The sequence below is a fragment of the Scyliorhinus canicula genome, chromosome 12 (genome assembly GCF_902713615.1).
Source record: "Scyliorhinus canicula chromosome 12, sScyCan1.1, whole genome shotgun sequence".
In the NCBI taxonomy this organism is placed as follows: domain Eukaryota; kingdom Metazoa; phylum Chordata; class Chondrichthyes; order Carcharhiniformes; family Scyliorhinidae; genus Scyliorhinus; species Scyliorhinus canicula.
Window position 1 is genome coordinate 4,655,915 of NC_052157.1, and position 20,523 is coordinate 4,676,437.

General features: G+C 45.9%; 1 protein-coding gene across 1 annotated transcript in view; it reads left to right on the forward strand.

Moving 5' to 3' along the window:
- blm (BLM RecQ like helicase) overlaps positions 1–20,523 on the forward strand; it is a 63,843-nt gene extending 43,320 nt beyond the window's left edge. The window contains 9 exon segments of the mRNA XM_038813331.1: positions 1,007–1,167; positions 3,174–3,369; positions 6,066–6,256; positions 6,345–6,492; positions 7,126–7,325; positions 7,543–7,738; positions 12,777–12,899; positions 16,015–16,219; positions 19,730–20,523. Of these exon segments, the coding sequence (XP_038669259.1) occupies positions 1,007–1,167; positions 3,174–3,369; positions 6,066–6,256; positions 6,345–6,492; positions 7,126–7,325; positions 7,543–7,738; positions 12,777–12,899; positions 16,015–16,219; positions 19,730–19,877 (1,568 nt within the window). The 3' untranslated portion in view covers positions 19,878–20,523.

The window sequence follows — 20,523 nt, forward strand, 5'->3', positions numbered from 1 at the left end:
GTTTTCAGTCAATAACAAAATGATGAACCAAATTAGTTTCCCACCATCGACGCCTGTAAGTTCCTTTGAAGCACAATCATTGTTGTGATTTTGGAAAGCTTGGCTCCATTCTATTCTTCCCTTCCCGTGTACTGCAGTGTGTAGACATTGATGCCCAATGGACAATCACAAAGCTCGGTGCGGGCTTTATTTTCTCGGGTACCACGTTTTCATAACTCAAACCTGAGGTATGATGTTCCCTAGAGTTACCAGCCCTGCCTGGGTGCACTCTGGAGGTTTCACCATATCACCACCACCTGTCTCAACCCACCCTTCCCCAGTTTCCTGCCATTCCTGTCATAACCATCCTTGTGATGCCCTCCACCGGTCCCTACCAGCCCATCTTCATGGAATCCTGCCTTCCCAAACCAGTAGGAAAACAGGCTGCTTGTTATCTGATTGGATGACCCTAGACTTAGTCAAGCAGCTTTTTCGCCAATCTCCAATATTATTATAAATAGTCCATGGTTTTGAGCCACAATTTTTTTGATTAATAGCCCCATGACCTTTCTCCCGGGTATATGCAGCAGTGTCCTGGAGATTAATGCGATCCTGGAGACTCCAGGCCGATCCTGGAGGTCGTCAATGCTAAATGCCGGCTGAATTTGTGGCACTGCAGCTTAAGGTAGAAACTGGCTGGTTCCGGTGTGCACAGGAAGGTTGTATAAATACAGTCACACAGGAAGGGTTACCATTCAAACGTTCAGTGACATTCCCACAAAGAGCCTTGGCTTCTTAATCAAATATTTAGGTTTAAGATTGGTATCCACGATTGATCTTCAAATTCTGGAGACTCTGGGTCAGATCCTGTAGGATTCTCAATCCTAACATTATCTAATAGTTGATTCCTGATTTACCTCCGCTCTCTTCCTTTAGTCTTGATAGTGCTTAGCACACTTAAGGAGCATTGTCCTTTAAAAGTAATAATTTCATGCAGCTCTCGCTCCCTTATTTGTACCGTTAACAGGTGACTCCGGCATTATATACTGTCTGTCTCGGTATGAATGTGACACGGTGTCTAAAACACTGAAGAGAAGTGGAATTGCCGCATTGGCCTATCATGCTGGCCTGCAGGACTCTGACAGGGATCTGGTACAAAACAAATGGATTAACCAAGATGGCTGCCAGGTTAGAACCCTTAAAGTCCAGGGCACGATTATCTTCCTTTCTCGGTGGGATTGGTTCTTCACGTACTGACTAAAGAACAATCTACAGCCTACTCCCTCAGCCAATGATGGTGTTCAGAATCATAAAATGGTTGCAGTACAGAAAGAGGCCCTTTAGCCCGTTGAGTCCATATTGACTTCTCTGCAAAAGTAACTCACCTGGTTCCACTCCCACGGCCGTTTCCCCGTAGCCCTGCCAATGTTTCTCTCCAGATCCAATTCCCTTTTGAAAGCCACAATGGAATCTGCCCCATCTCACTCTCAAGCAGTGCATTCCAGGTCCTAACCGCTCACTGAGTAAAGATATTTCCCCTCTCATTGCCGTTGGTCCTTTTGCCAATCACCTTAAATCAGTGTCCTCTGATTCTCAATCCTTCCATCATTGGGTACAACTTCTCTCGGTCTACACTGCCCAGACCATTCATGATTTTGAAAAGCCTCTATCAAATCTTCTCTTTAACTTCATAGAACGATACAGCACCAAAGGAGGCCACTCGGCCTTTTGATGCCATGCCAGCTCTTTTGAAAGATCTATCCAATTAATTGCACTCCCCATCCAATTAATTGCACTCCCCTGCTAGCTTTTGTTTCCAATTCCCCTTTTGAACGTTATCACTGAATCTGTTTCCACTGCCCACTCGGGCAGTACATTCCAGGTCATCGTAACTTGCTGTGTAAAAATAATTCTCCCCATCTCCTCTCTTGGTTCTTTGGTTCTTTTGCCAATTACCTCACACCTGTGGGGCGCGATTCTCCGCTCCCCTCGTCAGGTGGGAGAATCGCGGGAGGGCCCCCCCGACTGATTTCATGACACCCTGGCGCCCCCCGCAATTCTCTCCCCCCTCCCCCCCCCCCCCCCCCCCCCCGGGCTTGGAAGAATCGCCGTTTTTCACGGCGACCGCCGATTCTCCGACCCGGATGGGCCGAGCGGCCTGCCGTTCGCGACCGTTTCACGACGGCGGCGGCAACCTGGTCGCTGCCATCATGAAATCGCCGTGAGATGCCCGTTTTGGGGCTCGTAGGGGGCCTGGTGGGGAATGAGCACCATGACTGTGCTCGGGAGGGGACAGGCCCGCGATCAGTGCCCTCCGATCGTCAGGCCGACGTCCCAATCGGACACACTATTTCCCCTCCGCTGCCCCGCAAGATCAAGCCGCCACGTCTTGCGGGGCGGCTGAGGGGAAAGACGGCCACCGCGCATGCGCGGGTTCGAGCTGTCAGCCGTCGTGATGTCAGCCGCACATGCGCGGGTTGGAGCCGGCCAACCTGCGCATGCGCGTCTGACGTCACATAGGCGCCGCCGTCGCGTCACTCTTGGCACGCTGCCCGGCGGCCGAGAGTTACGGAGCACCGCTCCGGGGGCGAGAAGCGGCCTCCGAGGCCGTCGTGAAACTCGGCCAAGTTCACTACGGCCCTCCCGATTTTTCCCGGGAGTGGAGAATTCCGCCCGCGACCTTTGGTTATTGATCCTTCAGCCAAGAAACAGTTCCTCCTCATTTACTCCATTAAAACCCTTCATGGTTCTAAAGACCTCCAGTATTTTAAGAAGCAAGTTAATCTGGATGTTTAGCACAGGGCTAAATCGCTGGCTTTGAAAGCAGACCAAGCAGCCCAGCAGCACGGTTCGATTCCCGTACCAGCCTCCCCGAACAGGCGCCGGAATGTGGCGACTCGGGGCTTTTCACGGTAACTTCATTTGAAACCTACTCGTGACAATAAGCGATTTTCCTTTTTTTACATTTCGTCTTGTGCGCTATTTTTTCTGCAGAGGCCTTTGACACCTGATGTAAAACCTGCCCCAACCTAATTTGCTGTTAGTAGTTTGGCAAATAAGCTTAATAATATGTAAACGGGAGGTGATGATTTGTGTGGTAAAGGAGGGTGGTGATGGGGAGGAAATAGAAGACTGTCAGAATGAATGACTACGTGGTTATCTAAGTTCACCTTTGACCTGTGTGTTCCCACCAGGTGATTTGTGCCACCATTGCCTTTGGTATGGGGATTGATAAGCCAGATGTTCGCTATGTGATCCACGCCACTCTACCCAAGTCCATGGAAGGATACTACCAGGAGTCGGGACGTGCAGGGAGGGACGGAGAAACATCCCATTGCATTCTTTTCTACAGTTACAGTGATGTGACCAGGATCAGGCGCCTTATCCAAAGTAAGTGAGGAGTCAGCGGGAATGGTGCCCGAGAGGATTGTGGAATTAAAATTGGTCCAGTGTTGTGCTGGGATTCATGTGTCTGCCTGGAAATTAATTACCGCAACTGGGGGAAAAATACCTCTTTGAATCTCCTTTCACTGTATCTTTCTACAAGTGTGACAAAACTGTCTCCTAGACAAGCGATAAGGTTAATTTTTTTTTACTGAGGTTCGTTACTCTTTGGAATTTTCTATCCCAGAAAGCAGGAGGAACTGGGAGCTGTGTCATTGAATATCTGAGTTAGACAGATTTTTGGTCTACAAGGGAGTTTTTAGGGTTATTGGAGTGGTGAGGTGTGTGGCAGACATGAGAGTGGACTTGAGGCTGCAATCAGATCAGTTGTGATCATTTTGAATAGCAGAGCAGACTCAAATGGCCTCTTATTTATGCTCCTATGTTTCTTAAGGGCATGAGGTTTTTAAAAAATTTGTTCATGGGACATGGGCGTCACAGGCTGTACCAGCATTTATTGCCCAATTCTAATTGCCCCTTGAGGGGACAGTTAAGAGTCAACCACATTGCTGTGGATCTGGAGTCAACATAGGCCAGACCGAGTAAGGACAGCAGATTTCCTTCCTTCAAGGCCATTAGTAAACCAGATGGATTTTTACGACAATCGACAGTGATTTCATGGTCATCATTAGACTTTTAATTCCAGATATGGGCGGCACGGAAGCACAGTGGTTAGCACTGTTGCTTTACAGCACCAGGGTCCAAGGTTCGATTCCCGGCTTGGGTCATTGTCTGTGCAGAGTCTGCACGTTCTCCCCGTGTCTGCGTGGGTTTCCTCCGGGTGCTCCGGTTTCCTCCCACAAGTTCCAAAAGACGTGCTGTTAGGTGAATTGGACATTCTGAATTCTCCCTCTGTGACCCGAACAGGCGCCGGAATGTTGCGACGAGTGGCTTTTCACAGTAACTTCATTGCAGTGTTAATGTAAGCCTACTTGTGACACTGAAGATTATTATTATTATATTATTTTTATTGAATTCTAATTTCACCATATGCCGCGGTAGGATTTGAACCTGAGTTCCCAGAGCTATACTTTGTGGGCCTCTGGTTTACTAGTCCAGTGACAATACCACAACGCCACCGCCGGAGAATAGTATCAAGCTTGATCAGAAGACCTGCCACTATGAGATAATCCAGTAACAAGTCTCGGATTTGAGGGAAACAAGTTTCACCCAGAGGACGGTGGGATCAGGAATGCACCGCCTGGGGGGGGGGAGTTGAGACAGGAAAACCTCACCATCTTTAAAAAGTACTTGGATAAGCACTTGAAATGTCATATAACATTCAAGGCTATAAGCCAAGTGCTGGGAAGTGGGATTAGTTAGACTAGAGTAGTTTTTCTTTTGTTGCACAGTAAGAAGTCTTACAACACCAGGTTAAAGTCCAACAGGTTTGATTCAAACACGAGCTTTCGGAGCTGCGCTCCGAAAGCTCGTGTTTGAAACAAACCTGTTGGACTTTAACCTGGTGTTGTAAGACTTCTTACTGTGCTCACCCCAGTCCAACGCCGGCATCTCCACATCATTTCTTTTGTTGGTGCAGCCACGATGGGCCGACGGGCCTCTTCTGTACTGTATGATTCTATAGGTGCCGCAACCTGCAGGGCTATGAGCCACTTGCTGGGATTAGGCTAGATGGCTCATTATTTGGGCTGCCGCAGGCAGAATGGGCCAAGTGGCTTCTTTCTGTATGGTAGGCGTTCTACGATTTTATGTCTGCTTTCTGGGAACACATGCACAGTTGCCACGGTATAGTCGCCATATCCATGGTGAGTCAGTGCCCCAGGAGGGCAAGGAAGAACACTGGATAAGTGGGGAGGAAAAGTTAAAAGCACAATGGCTCGGAATTTGATGGGGGTAATAACAGTGGGTTTCGTGCTCTCATATTTATTAGGTGTTTAAATAAACATAAAAAAGCAACTTCAGTGAAAAGGCGTGAATTGTGAATCTTCACAATTTGTTGGACAAATTGCATTGTCCTCAGAAACGCATCCACAATCCCCAAGTCCGTTGTACCACAAATACAAACTAAACACGCCACAGAGAGTTAGGGCTGATATTTCACAATTTAGGAACTCTTTTTATGATCAGATTTGTGTTTCTGCTCAACCTTGCAGGCCCAGAAAGGGAACAATTGAAACAGCGCAGCCCCATTCCTGCAGCGAGTTAATTGTTCTTCAAAGTTTTTTAAATCCAAAATCTTTTTTTTTTTAATTATGATTTTCCTTTCTTTTTCTTCTCTCTCTCTCTCGATCCAATTTTTCTTTCTTCCAATTAAGGGTCAATTTAGCGTGGCCTATCTGCACATATTTGGGTTTTGGGGGGTGAGACAACACGCAGACATGGGGAGAAGCCCCTCTTTATTTTCTTACACTTGGTTTCTGTTTCTGTCCTACCTGTTTCTTTAATCTCATTCGGTTACAGAGGTTTCGACTATTGGTCCCATCGTTCACTGACCTCGCCTTGCACTTCCATTAATTTCTGGCGCAAAAATTGTTTTGAGCTGAAGGGTGAGGGGAAGATTTGTAACAAACTGGGCAGACCGTGAGTTGCAGAGCCCCCAGCAAATCCCAAGCCATTGCCTCTTTCATGCTCGTGATCTCTTCATTAATCTGATCTAACAAGTGAGACCGTGTGTTCTGCAGTGGAGAAGGACGGGAACCAGTTCACCAAACAGACCCACTTCAACAACCTGTTCAACATGGTCCATTACTGTGAGAATGTGGTGGAGTGCCGCAGAACCCAGCTGCTGGCTTACTTTGGGGAAAATGAGTTTAACCCCCAGTTTTGCAAAGAACACCCAGAAGTAACTTGTGACAACTGCCTAAGGAAGAAAGTAAGTTCAGTTGAAGCACGAACGGTCACTGTTACTAGTCCTGAAATGTTAGTTAGTTACTTTTTTTTAACCTCATCCCTCCTTGTAGAATTACAGGACCAGGAATGTCACAGATGAAGTGAAAAACATTGTGAGATTTGCTCAGGAGAATTGTGCTAGTGTCAATGGAAGAAGATACAGTGCAAACCAGCCCTCCAGCAGGCTCACCCTGAACATGCTTGTCGATATCTTCCTCGGTGAGTGCAGATTATTTACAGGGAGTTGCCTGTTTCCTGATTATCTGGGGAGGACAGGATAAGGGAAAGCGGGTATTTGAACACCAAATGAGAAGCAAATGTGGCACCTTGTAGAGGTTTGTGATACGTTAATTGGAAAAGGAGTCTCCTTTCATCTTAAGCTGAAGCTGTGAAGTGAATTTGTGCATGCTGGATTTCTCTTTGATTTGCCTGCTTGGTCTCATCCATTACCTCTCGCTTGCACCATCTCCCACGCTCACATCTTATCACCACCTTGTGCTGTGGTGGCGGGGGTGAATGCAGCAGCCAATTATCCGCACAAAGTTTCCAATACTGGGAGAAGAATGAATGACCCAACAAACTGTTTTGATTGGTGTTGGTCAAGAACTCCCTGTTCTCTCCAAACAGCGGGATCTGAGAAACTATTGAACCCCCTTCGTCAAAACTCAACATGGGTCTATAGTTGTGAATTTTGTGGGCACACATGTACTCTCTTATATTACCCAAGTGTGCACCACTGGAAGATCCTTTCAAGAGCTGCGATAGGTTGCGTTCCATTTTCTAAGGTTCTGTTTGGGAGCTTATTCTCGGAACATCTAACAAGCCCAAAAACTAACTGAACTTCCCCCCTAGGTTGTAAAAATGCCAGGATCCAATCTGGTATATTCGGAGCAGGTGCCGCCTATTCCCGCCACAACGTAGAGCGACTGTTTCGAAAGTTGGTACTGGATAGAATTCTGTGTGAAGATTTGTACATCACAGCCAATGATCAAGCAGTTGCTTATGTAACAGCTGGAGAGAAAGCGCAACAGGTTCTGATGGGCTTCCTTCAGGTGCGTTTCATTTTTATGTCAAACTCACGTGTTCAATCTCCTGTGTTGATATTTGCATTCTAATTTATATTTGATCTCCCTATTGCGACCTAAAAATAATCAATTGCTGGAAGAGCTTTGAGATGTTTTAACGTGATGTGAGACTGGATAATAGTTACAATATTTCTAGATGAGAACATAATCCTAATAACTGAGAGTATTTACTCTTTGTCCCTAGGTGGAATTTCAGGAGACAGATAATGCCAGCAGCATCAGGAAGCAGAGGAACTCAGTGACAAAGAATGTTTCCAAACGGGAGGAGATGGTTAAGCAGTGTCTTGCTGAGCTCACTGAGCTCTGCAAGCGCCTGGGCAAAGTCTATGGTGTCCATTACTTCAACATTTTTAACACTGCCACCATCAAAAGAATTGCAGGTATATTTGAAAAAGACTGGCATGGGGTGGGTGAGGAGGAGGAAAGAAGAGTTGTGTCTCATTGGGGAAATTGCTCATTTTCAACACAATATTATTAATTTAGACCAGGATTTTGTTCTCGTCTAGAAATATTGTAACTGTTAATCTGTTGTTATGCAATGAAATTCCTGATCTGTTGAAATAAATAGATGTGTTTATATAATGCCTGGTCAGTGTCGGGTAAATGTTATGGGAGCTTGCTGTGCATGGGTTGGCTGCCATGTTTCCTACATTGCAATGGTGAATACATTCCAAAAGTACTTAATTGGTTGTAAGGTACTTTGGTCGTCCGATGGTCATGGAAGGTGCAATATAATTGTACGTCTTTTTTCAGAACGATAGTGTGGGCAACAACCTGGATTTTGGGATCACGTCTCTTGGGTATTCAGTCCACCACAATCGTCAGTGTTTTAAGAGATAATGAGACAGTGCTAATATCCAGCAGATAATGAGACAGACAGTACTAATATCCAGCAGATAATGAGGCAGACAGTACTAATATCCAGCAGTAATGAGGCAGACAGTACTAATATCCAGCAGATAATGAGACAGACAGTACTAATATCCAGCAGATAATGAGGCGGACAGTACTAATATCCAGCAGATAATGAGACAGACACAGTACTAATATCCAGCAGTAATGAGACAGACAGTACTAATATCCAGCAGATAATGAGGCAGACAGTACTAATATCCAGCAGTAATGAGGCAGACAGTACTAATATCCAGCAGATAATGAGGCAGACAGTACTAATATCCAGCAGATAATGAGGCAGACAGTACTAATATCCAGCAGTAATGAGACAGACAGTACTAACATCCAGCAGATAATGAGGCGGACAGTACTAACATCCAGCAGATAATGAGGCAGACAGTACTAATATCCAGCAGATAATGAGACAGACAGTACTAATATCCAGCAGTAATGAGACAGACAGTATTAATATCCAGCAGATAATGAGGCAGACAGTATTAATATCCAGCAGTAATGAGACAGACAGTACTAATATCCAGCAGATAATGAGACAGACAGTACTAATATCCAACAGTAATGAGACAGACAGTACTAACATCCAGCAGATAATGAGACAGACAGTACTAATATCCAACAGTAATGAGACAGACAGTACTAACATCCAGCAGATAATGAGGCAGACAGTACTAATATCCAACAGTAGTGAGACAGACAGTACTAACATCCAGCAGATAATGAGACAGACAGTACTAATATCCAGCAGATAATGAGACAGACAGTACTAATATCCAGCAGATAATGAGGCAGACAGTACTAACATCCAGCAGTAATGAGGCAGACAGTACTAATATCCAACAGTAGTGAGACAGACAGTACTAACATCCAGCAGATAATGAGGCGGACAGTACTAATATCCAGCAGATAATGAGGCAGACAGTACTAACATCCAGCAGATAATGAGACAGACAGTACTAACATCCAGCAGATAATGAGGCAGACAGTACTAACATCCACCAGTAATGAGGCAGACAGTACTAATATCCAGCAGATAATGAGGCAGACAGTACTAATATCCAACAGTAGTGAGACAGACAGTACTAACATCCAGCAGATAATGAGGCGGACAGTACTAATATCCAGCAGATAATGAGGCAGACAGTACTAATATCCAGCAGTAATGAGGTAGATAGTACTAATATCCAGCAGTAATGAGGCAGATAGTACTAATATCCAGCAGTAATGAGGTAGATAGTACTAATATCCAGCAGTAATGAGGCAGATAGTACTAATATCCAGCAGATAATGAGGCAGACAGTACTAACATCCAGCAGATAATGAGGCAGATAGTACTAATATCCAGCAGTAATGAGACAGACAGTACTAATATCCAGCAGATAATGAGGCAGACGGTACTAATATCCAGCAGATAATGAGGCAGATAGTACTAATATCCAACAGATAATGAGGCAGACAGTACTAACATCCAGCAGTAATGAGACAGACAGTACTAATATCCAGCAGATAATGAGGCAGACGGTACTAATATCCAGCAGATAATGAGGCAGATAGTACTAATATCCAGCAGATAATGAGGCAGACGGTACTAACATCCAGCAGATAATGAGGCAGACGGTACTAATATCCAGCAGATAATGAGGCGGACAGTACTAACATCCAGCAGATAATGAGACAGACAGTACTAATATCCAACAGATAATGAGGCAGACAGTACTAATATCCAGCAGTAATGAGACAGACAGTACTAATATCCAGCAGTAATGAGACGGACAGTACTAATATCCAGCAGATAATGAGGCAGACAGTACTAATATCCAGCAGATAATGAGGCAGACAGTACTAATATCCAGCAGATAATGAGGCAGACAGTACTAACATCCAGCAGATAATGAGGCAGACAGTACTAATATCCAGCAGTAATGAGACAGACAGTACTAATATCCAGCAGATAATGAGACAGACAGTACTAATATCCAGCAGATAATGAGGCAGACAGTACTAACATCCAGCAGATAACGAGACAGACAGTACTAATATCCAGCAGATAATGAGGCAGACAGTACTAATATCCAGCAGTAATGAGACAGACAGTACTAATATCCAGCAGTAATGAGACGGACAGTACTAATATCCAGCAGATAATGAGGCAGACAGTACTAATATCCAGCAGTAATGAGGCAGACAGTACTAATATCCAGCAGATAATGAGGCAGACAGTACTAATATCCAGCAGTAATGAGACGGACAGTACTAATATCCAGCAGATAATGAGACAGACAGTACTAATATCCAGCAGTAATGAGACGGACAGTACTAATATCCAGCAGATAATGGGACAGACAGTACTAATATCCAGCAGATAATGAGGCAGACAGTACTAATATCCAGCAGATAATGAGGCAGACAGTACTAATATCCAACAGATAATGAGACAGACAGTACTAATATCCAGCAGATAATGAGACAGACAGTACTAATATCCAGCAGATAATGAGGCAGACAGTACTAATATCCAGCAGTAATGAGACGGACAGTACTAATATCCAGCAGATAATGAGGCGGACAGTACTAATATCCAACAGATAATGAGGCAGATAGTACTAATATCCAGCAGTAATGAGACGGACAGTACTAACATCCAGCGGATAATGAGGTAGATAGTACTAATATCCAGCAGGTAATGAGGCAGACAGTACTAACATCCAGCAGATAATGAGGCAGACAGTACTAATATCCAGCAGTAATGAGACAGACAGTACTAATATCCAGCAGATAATGAGACAGACAGTACTAATATCCAGCAGATAATGAGGCAGACAGTACTAACATCCAGCAGATAACGAGGCAGACAGTACTAATATCCAGCAGATAATGAGGCAGACAGTACTAATATCCAGCAGATAATGAGGCAGACAGTACTAATATCCAGCAGATAATGAGGTGGACAGTACTAATATCCAACAGATAATGAGGCAGATAGTACTAATATCCAACCGATAATGAGGCAGACAGTACTAACATCCAGCAGATAATGAGGCAGACAGTACTAATATCCAGCAGATAATGAGGCAGATAGTACTAATATCCAACAGATAATGAGGCGGACAGTACTAATATCCAGCAGATAATGAGACAGACGGTACTAATATCCAGCAGATAATGAGGCAGACGGTCCTAATATCCAGCAGATAATGAGGCAGACAGTACTAATATCCAGCAGATAATGAGACAGACAGTACTAATATCCAGCAGATAATGAGGCAGACAGTACTAATATCCAGCAGATAATGAGACAGACAGTACTAATATCCAGCAGATAATGAGGCAGACAGTACTAACATCCAGCAGATAATGAGACAGACAGTACTAACATCCAGCAGATAATGAGGCAGACAGTACTAATATCCAGCAGATAATGAGACAGACAGTACTAATATCCAGCAGATAATGAGGCAGACAGTACTAACATCCAGCAGATAATGAGACAGACAGTACTAATATCCAGCAGATAATGAGGCAGACAGTACCAATATCCAGCAGATAATGAGATAGACAGTACTAATATCCAGCAGTAATGAGACAGACAGTACTAATATCCAGCAGATAATGAGATAGACAGTACTAACATCCAGCAGATAATGAGACAGACAGTACTAACATCCAGCAGATAATGAGGCAGACAGTACTAATATCCAGCAGTAATGAGACAGACAGTACTAATATCCAGCAGTAATGAGACAGACAGTACTAATATCCAACAGATAATGAGGCAGGCAGTACTAATATCCAGCAGATAATGAGACAGACAGTATTAACATCCAGCAGATAATGAGGCAGACAGTACTAATATCCAGCAGATAATGTGACAGACAGTACTAATATCCAGCAGATAATGAGGCAGACAGTACTAATATCCAGTAGATAATGAGACAGACAGTACTAATATCCAGCAGATAATGAGACAGACAGTACTAACATCCAGCAGATAATGAGGCAGACAGTACTAACATCCAGCAGATAATGAGGCAGACAGTACTAATATCCAGCAGATAATGAGGCAGACAGTACTAACATCCAGCAGATAATGAGGCAGACAGTACTAACATCCAGCTACTGCGAAGTTAGTAGTCTCTTTGTCATATTCCCTGTGTTGACGGCTCAGCCGAGCTGCAGTCCAGACTAAAGATTCTTGACCCTTTCATATTTCTGTTGTTGCTGGGTTGAATGTTCAGGACGGTGGGTTGAGATTGCAGAGCAGGAGCTGCCCTTAGCTGTCACCTGACTCTCGCAGACTGGCAGACAAACTTCTTGTCAGCCTATTTGGTTTTACAAAAGAAAAGGACAAAGTGGAAACGGCAATAAAAACAAAGCGAAAAAGTGGCACAAAACAAATAATATTCACGTGAATTCAGATTAGGGCAGAAAAGTGGGCAGTTCCCACTTGCAAAACAATTGGTTCAGCACTGATGTCCCACAATGATAACGAGCCAAATGTGTCTGCTGCAGAGTCACTGTCACCGGACCCGGAGGTCCTCCTGCAGGTTGACGGCGTCACTGAGGACAAGTTGGATAAATATGGAGGTGAACTCATCGACGTTCTCCAGAAGTACTCTGAATGGCGTTTGCCAGGTAACGTTCACCTCACCCACTTGCTATCTGTAACGAATCTTCAGGCTGTCTTTCAGCCTCTCACCCAGGAGTATCCCTGCTTTAGGTGCTAGTAGGATCCAGCCTGGCAAGGCCTTGTCCATGTGGCCATTTCTTAAGTCTTGAGTCTAGGTGAGGCTAGATGGAAACTACAAAGGAAGACTGCGGCAAGATTGAAGAAGATGTAAATATGTTTGCAGAATGTGTGTGTGTAATTGCCAAATGAATTTCAATACCGATGAGGTGGGTTTTGGTAGGAATAAAATGAGGTCACGTGCTTAATGCAAGACACTGACTGGCATAGAGGCACACAGGAAAGTATGAATACTGACACACAAATCACTAAAAGTAGCAGAATAGATTAGTTAGGGCATATTTTTAAAGAAGCAAACCAAATATTGGAGTTTATTCCTTTACGGATAAGATTAAAAAGCAGGAAAGTTAAAAGTTATATTAAATCTTGGTTAGAACACATTAAGACCAGAAATGCAATGCACACTAAAGGTATAAAAGGGTGTAGGACACAAAGAGATTCACAAGAATGAAAGCAAACCTGACCAGTTATAACCATCAGGAATGGGTGAACGGAGGGCAGCACGGTGGAGCAGTGGTTAGCCCTGCTGCTTCACGGCGCCAAGGTCCCAGGTTCGATCCCGGCTCTGGGTCACTCTCCGTGTGGAGTTTGCACATTTTCCCCATGTTTGCGTGGGTTTCGTCCCCACAACCCAAAAGATGTGCAGGTTAGGTGGATTGGCCACACTAAGAAAATTGCCTCTTAATTGGAAAAAATGAATTGGATACTCTAAATTTATTTTAAGAAAGGAATGGGTGAACGGTTTAAGGCTCTTTTCTCAGGGTAACTTGATCTGGATGGCACGGTAGCACAGTGGTGAGCACTGTTGCTTCACAACACCAGGGTCCCAAGTTCGATTCCCGGCTTGACTCACTGCGGAGTCTGCACGTTCTCCCCGTGTCTGCGTGGGTTTCTTCCCACAAATCCCGAAAGACATGCTATTAGGTAATTTGAACATTCTGAATTCTCCCTCTGTGTACCCAAACAGGCGCCGGAATGTGGCGATGAGGGGATTTTCACAGTACCTTCTTTGCAGTGTTAATGTAAGCCTACTTGGGACAATAAAGATTATTATTATGAGAAGTCTTTAATATTATGGAAGGATTGAATAGAGTATATGTAGAGATTATTTTCCACTTGTGGGGCAGTGACTTTCGCAAAGTATAACGCAACAAGGTTCCTCAAACCTCAGAGAGTCGTGAACACAACCCAGTCCATCACAGGAACCTGCCTCCCATCCATTGATTCCATCTACACCTCCCGCTGCCGGGGGAAAGCAGGCAGCATAATCAAAGACCCCTCCCACCCGGCTTACTCACTCTTCCAACTTCATCCATTGGCAGGAGATACAGAAGTCTGAGAACAAGCACGAACAGACTCAAAAACAGCTTCTTCCCCACTGTTACCAGACTCCTAAACGACCCTCTTATGGACTGACCTCATTAACACTACACCCCTGTATGCTTCACCCGATGCCGGTGTCTATGTAGTTACATTGTGTACCTTGTGTTGCCCTATTATGTATTTTCTTTTATTTCCTTTCCTTTTCTTTTCATGTACTTAATGATCTGTTGAGCTGCTCACAGAAACATACTTTTCGCTGTACCTCGGTACACGTGACAATAAACAAAATCCAGTCCAATCCAATGGGAGGGTTTTCAGAACAGATTCGATCAGAAATTACAAAGGGTCACCAAAAGCTTGTCACAGAGGTAGATTTTAACCAGTGTGTTAACGGGTGAGTGAGATACGGAGACGAAACTCTAGAGCACGGCTTCCAATGTGAAGTGAATAAAATCGGGGATATGCGAGAGGCCAGAATTGGAGCACACAGAAATCTTGGGAGGTTGTAGAGACGGTGAAGTCAGGATTTGAAAATCAGGATGAAAAATTTAAAGTTGAGGTGTCACTGGACCATGGGTGCACGGGAGTTGTTGTATTGAGCACAGGGTAAGTGTGAGCTGGTGCAGTGAGCACAGGGTGCACGGGAGTTGGTGCAGTGAGCACAGTGTGAGTGTGAGTTGGTGCAGTGAGCACAGGGTGAGTATGAGTTGGTGCAGTGAGCACAGGGTGAGTGAGTTGGTGCAGTGAGCACAGGGTGAGTGTGAGTTAGTGCAGTGAGCACAGGGTGAGTGAGTCGGTGCAGTGAGCACAGGGTGAGTTGGTGCAGTGAGCACAGGGTGAGTGTGAGTTGGTGCAGTGAGCACAGGGTGAGTGTGAATTGGTGCAGTGAGCACAGGGTGAGTGTGAGTTGGTGCAGTGAGCACAGGGTGAGTGTGAGTTGGTGCAGTGAGCACAGGGTGAGTGTGAGTTGGTGCAGTGAGCACAGGGATCAGTGTGAGTTGGTGCAGTGAGCACAGGGTGAGTGAGTTGGTGCAGTGAGCACAGGGTGAGTGTGAGTTGGTGCAGTGAGCACGGATCAGTGTGAGTTGGTGCAGTGAGCACAGGGTGAGTGTGAATTGGTGCAGTGAGCACAGGGTGAGTGTGAGTTGGTGCTGTGAGCACAGGGTGAGTGTGAGTTGGTGCAGTGAGCACGGTGAGTGTGAGTTAGTGCAGTGAGCACAGTGTGAGTTGGTGCAGTGAGCACAGGGTGAGTTGGTGCAGTGAGCACAGGGTGAGTGTGAGTTGGTGCAGTGAGCACAGGGTGCGTGTGAGTTGGTGCAGTGAGCACAGGGTGAGTGTGAGTTGGTGCAGTGAACACAAGGTGAGTGAGTTGATGCAATGAGCACAGGGTGAGTGAGTTGGTGCAGTGAGCACGGTGAGTGTGAGTTGGTGCAGTGAGCACAGGGTGAGTGTGAGTTGGTGCAGTGAGCACAGGGTGAGTGTGAGTTGGTGCAGTGAGCACAGGGTGACTGGGAGTTGGGGCAATTTAGGACACAGCCTCAAGGAATTTTGACGAGCTAATATTTTACACAAGGCGGGAAGTTCGATTCCTACCCCTAAAGTATGTTTCTTTCCAAGTTGGTGACGTTGACACATTGTGAACTGTGAAAAGGGGATAACTTGACAATGTCACCTTTATAGTAACAGAGGAGGAAGTGGTTCAAACTGCTTCCAACAGTTGGATAGACTGCGGAAAATCCCAGGATGAGGAAGATCAGTGTGAGCAGACCTCGATGTACTTCAATAAAAACAAATACACCAGCAACAGGAAACGGAAGAAAGGATCGTATCACAGAAAGACAAAGAAACGGAAAACTGGACACACCAACCAGCAATCTTCAAAAAGGTACGTTACTCTCCCAGATCATCTCTGCATATTCCCTTCATTGCTAAATAAAGGAGAGTGAGTGCCTGATCACCTCAACGTTTAACATACTGTGGTCTGTTTTGACGTATATTGACTGATGTCGCAAACATGCCAGTCATAATATGCACTGTAGATTCCCAAAAATGGGATAGGGTGAGGTAACCTAAAAAGGTTAGGTGGGGTTACGGGAATAGCGATGTGTGACTGTCAGTGGGGTACTCTTTCCAAGGGCCGGTGCAGACTCGATGGACCAAATGGCCTCCTTCTGCACTGTAAATCCTATGTATTGGGTATTGCAAAAATCTTGGGCGCGATTCTCCGCCCCCCACAACGGGTCGGAGAATAGCGGGAGGGTCTTCCCGACATTTTTCCCGCCCTCCCGCTATTCCCCCCCCCCCCCCCCCCCCCCCCCCCCGCCCAACTCCCGACACGAATCGCTGCCGCCGTTTTTTTACGGCCGGCAGCGATTCACAGCTGATAGATGGGCCGAAGTCCCAGCCCTTTACGCTGTTTTTACGAACGGCAAACAGACCTCGTCTGGCCGTTCGTAAAAACGGCAGGAACAACTCGCTTTTTATAACCATGGCACCGATTGGCACGGCAGTACCACGGCTGTGCCAAGGGTGCCATGGGCCCGCGATTGGTGGGCACGATCGCGGGCAGCGGGCCCGATGCCCGCGCACTATTTCTCCTTCCGCCGCCCCGCAGTATCCATTCGCGGGGCGGCTGAGGGGCAACCCGGCCCGCGAATGCGCGGGTTTCGCGCAAATACGCAATGACGTCATCCGTGCATGCGCGGGTTGGAGTCTTCCAATCCGCGCATGCGTGGCTGACGTCATATGACGCGTCAGCCGGCGCTAACTCCGGCAAGCGGGCTTAACGAAATTCGTTAAGCCCGTGATGCCGGAGCTTACGGCGTCGGGCTGCTAGCCCCGACCGGGGACCAGAATCGGTTCCCGGTCGGGAAGGGGCGCGCTGGCGTCAAACCCGCCCGGGTTTGACGCCAGCCTTACGATTTCTCCCGTTTTGGGAGAATTGCGCCCCTTATTTCTTTCATTTCCCCTTCGCCCTAACTCTTTCCAAACTTATCCCAGCACTGGCGATTGTGTACCCTTCACCCAAAGTGACACATTTTACAAACAAAGTTTGGGATTGCAATCACACTTTCCTTCCCTGCCGCAGGGTAAGGGTGCTGAGGCTAACTGTGCAGCATCTCCGCTAGCCGCTCCAAGCTGAGACCTGTTGCGAACCGGTATCTGTACATTACCCATTAGCCACTGGAGGGGGCCATTGCACAACATTCTGAAGTTGGAGCAGATTTAGCAAAGTGTTTCCCGCAGGACAACCCTACTGCACCGTATCATGGTGCAACATCAAGCAGTTCTGGGCGCTGCATCTCAGGAAAATATATTGGCCTTGGGGAGAGTGTAGTGCAGATTCACCAGAATGGTACCCGAGGATTAAATTCTGACGGTAGGCTCGTCGTCTTTTCAGCATGGAAAATCGAAGGTTGATCTAATTGGGGTGTTTTAGGTGACTGGAGAGGATATACCGTGAGAAACGGATTCCTCTGTTGGGGGTGTGCAGAATAACCAGACAAAGACCAATGTCAGAAGCAACTCCTCACACAAAGGGGAGAGAAAGCTGGAACCCCCAGAATGGTGGGGAGATGCTGGGCTTGCGGTAACATCACTCTCTGGCCCAGTAATCCAGAGACCCTGGCTAATGCTCTGGCAACATGGGCTCAAATCCCACCGTGGCAGCTGCTTAAATTCAAATAAATAATAAACCTGGACTATATAAAGCTTGTCGTCCGTGATGGTGACCATGAAACTATCATCGATTGTTTTAAAAACCCATCTGGTTCACTCGCATCCTTCAGCGAAGGAAATCTGCCGTCCTTACCCGTTCTGGCCCTGCACGTGATTCCAACCCACGTGATTCTTAATTGCCCCTCTGAAATGGCTGAGCAAGTCACTCCATTCAGGGTAATGAGGGATGGGCGTTGCCAGCAATGAAAGAATTGAAAAAAAGTTGTTTGAGGCTGAGATTAGTTGGAAATTTTAAGAATTGAATACATTTTCATTAGGCAAGTGTATTAAGTAAGGGTGGGTCGATGGGAGTTAGGAGACAAATTAGTTAGGGCCCTGTATCTAAGGAAGGATGTGCTGGCCTTGGAAAGGGTCCAGAGGAGGTTCACAAGGATGATCCTTGGAATGAAGAGCTTGTCGTATGAGGAGCAGTTGAGGACTCTGGGTCTGTACTCGTTGGAGTTTAGGAGGATGAGGGGGGATCTTATTGAAACTTACAGGATACTGCGAGGCCTGGATAGAGTGGATGTGGAGAGGATGTTTCCACTTGTAGGAAAAACTAGAAGCAGAGGACGCAATCTCAGACTAAAGGGACGATCCTTTAAAACAGAGATGAGGAAGAATTTCTTCAGCCAGAAGGTGGTGAATCTGTGGAACTCTTTGCCGCAGAAGGCTGCAGAGGCCAAATCACTGAGTGTCTTTAAGACAGAGATAGATAGGTTCTTGAATAATAAGGGGATCAGGGGTTATGGGGAGAAGGCAGGAGAATGGGGATGAGAAAATATCAGCCATGATTGAATGGCAGAGCAGACTCGATGGGCCAAGTGGCCTAATTCTGCTCCTATGTCTTATGGTCTTAATCACTACCTGATTGAATGGTGATACAGAGGCTCGAGGGGCTGAATGGCCTCCTAATCCTCTCGCGTACCATTATGTAGGTGAACACAGTCAAACCCACAACCAGGAATGGATATGAAGGGCCAGTTAATTTACCTTTTGTGATGTTGTTCAAGGATCGAATGTTTTCCCGCAGACAGAGGACAGTTCGAGGCTCCTCTCGGAACAAGCCTTAAATCCTTTACATTAATCTGAATTCACAGACACTCCCAGCAGTTTAACGTTACTTGGACAGTATGTTACTCCATTCGGGGATAACATCCTTTGCGAATAGTTAATGATTATATAGGGCAGCACGGTAGCATTGTGGATAGCACAATTTCTTCACAGCTCCAGGGTCCCAGGTTCGATTCTGGCTTGGGTCACTGTCTGTGTGGAGTCTGCACATCGTCCCCGTGTGTGAGTGGGTTTCCTCTGGGTGCTCCGGTTTCCTCCCACAGTCCAAAGATGTACAGGTTAGGTGGATTGGCCATGAAAAATTGCCCTTAGTGTCCAAAATTGCCCTTAGTGTTGGGTGGGGTTACTGGGTTATGGGGATAGGGTGGAGGTGTTGACCTCGGGTAGGGTGCTCTTTCCAAGAGCCGGTGCAGACTCGATGGGCCGAGTGGCCTGCACTGTAAATTCTATGATAATCTGTGATATAGGTGTAATACAGTCTGGTTGCGCCGGAATGTGGCGACTAGGGGCTTTTCACAGTAACTTCATTGAAGCCTACTCGTGACAATAAGCAATTTTAATTTCATTTCATTTCATTCATTAATTGTTTTTTTTATAAATGCAGTTCTAACGCAAAATCTGCTACAACTACAAAATATTCCAGCCCCAGACCAGCAGCGGGCAGCAGGCGACCAGGGGTAATGCCACTGCCGGTCCCTCGCAGCAACACCGGTCACCGGCCTTTCCTCAAGCCATCGTACTCATTCAGCTAACCTTCGCTCAGACTTTCGCCACGCGCGCAGTCCTCGCGACACATCCGTGACGGAGACGGCTGGATGTTCCTTGGGCTGTGTTTAAAAAGCAAGTTAAATCAAAAGCACTTTTCTGAATTTGAGTCCCGGGACCTTGGTAGGTGAGAGGATGCTGCAGATTGAAACTGCTCTTTTCCATCTGAATCCTGTGACTGAAGAGCCGCGAGCTACATTGATGCAGTACTCTCCGGGACCCAGGACCGGTGTATTGACAGCTACCAGCAGAAGCCGTGCCCGTCCAGCTCGGTAATCTCCCAGGCTATACTGCCACCTGCATGGATCAGCTGCTTTGCATTGACACAAACATATGCAGCATTTGAATTTGGGCAGGGAATTAAACTTGTAAGCTCTGGTGTGTCTAAAGGATATCCGGTTCTGTGGGGTCGGGCTGGAATTCTTGTACAGTAATTTCTTTGTGTATTCACTAAATAAGTGGTCCCAATAAAGTTGTTTATTTAACAGACCTGTTCCTGCAGACTGTAATTATACATTAGTTAAATTTAGCAATTAGCTTTGATAAGTTTGCTGCTCACCTGTTTTTATTTAAATGTCTGTATTTCTGATTAAATATACATAAATTATACACACATTAAATTTTAATCTTGAA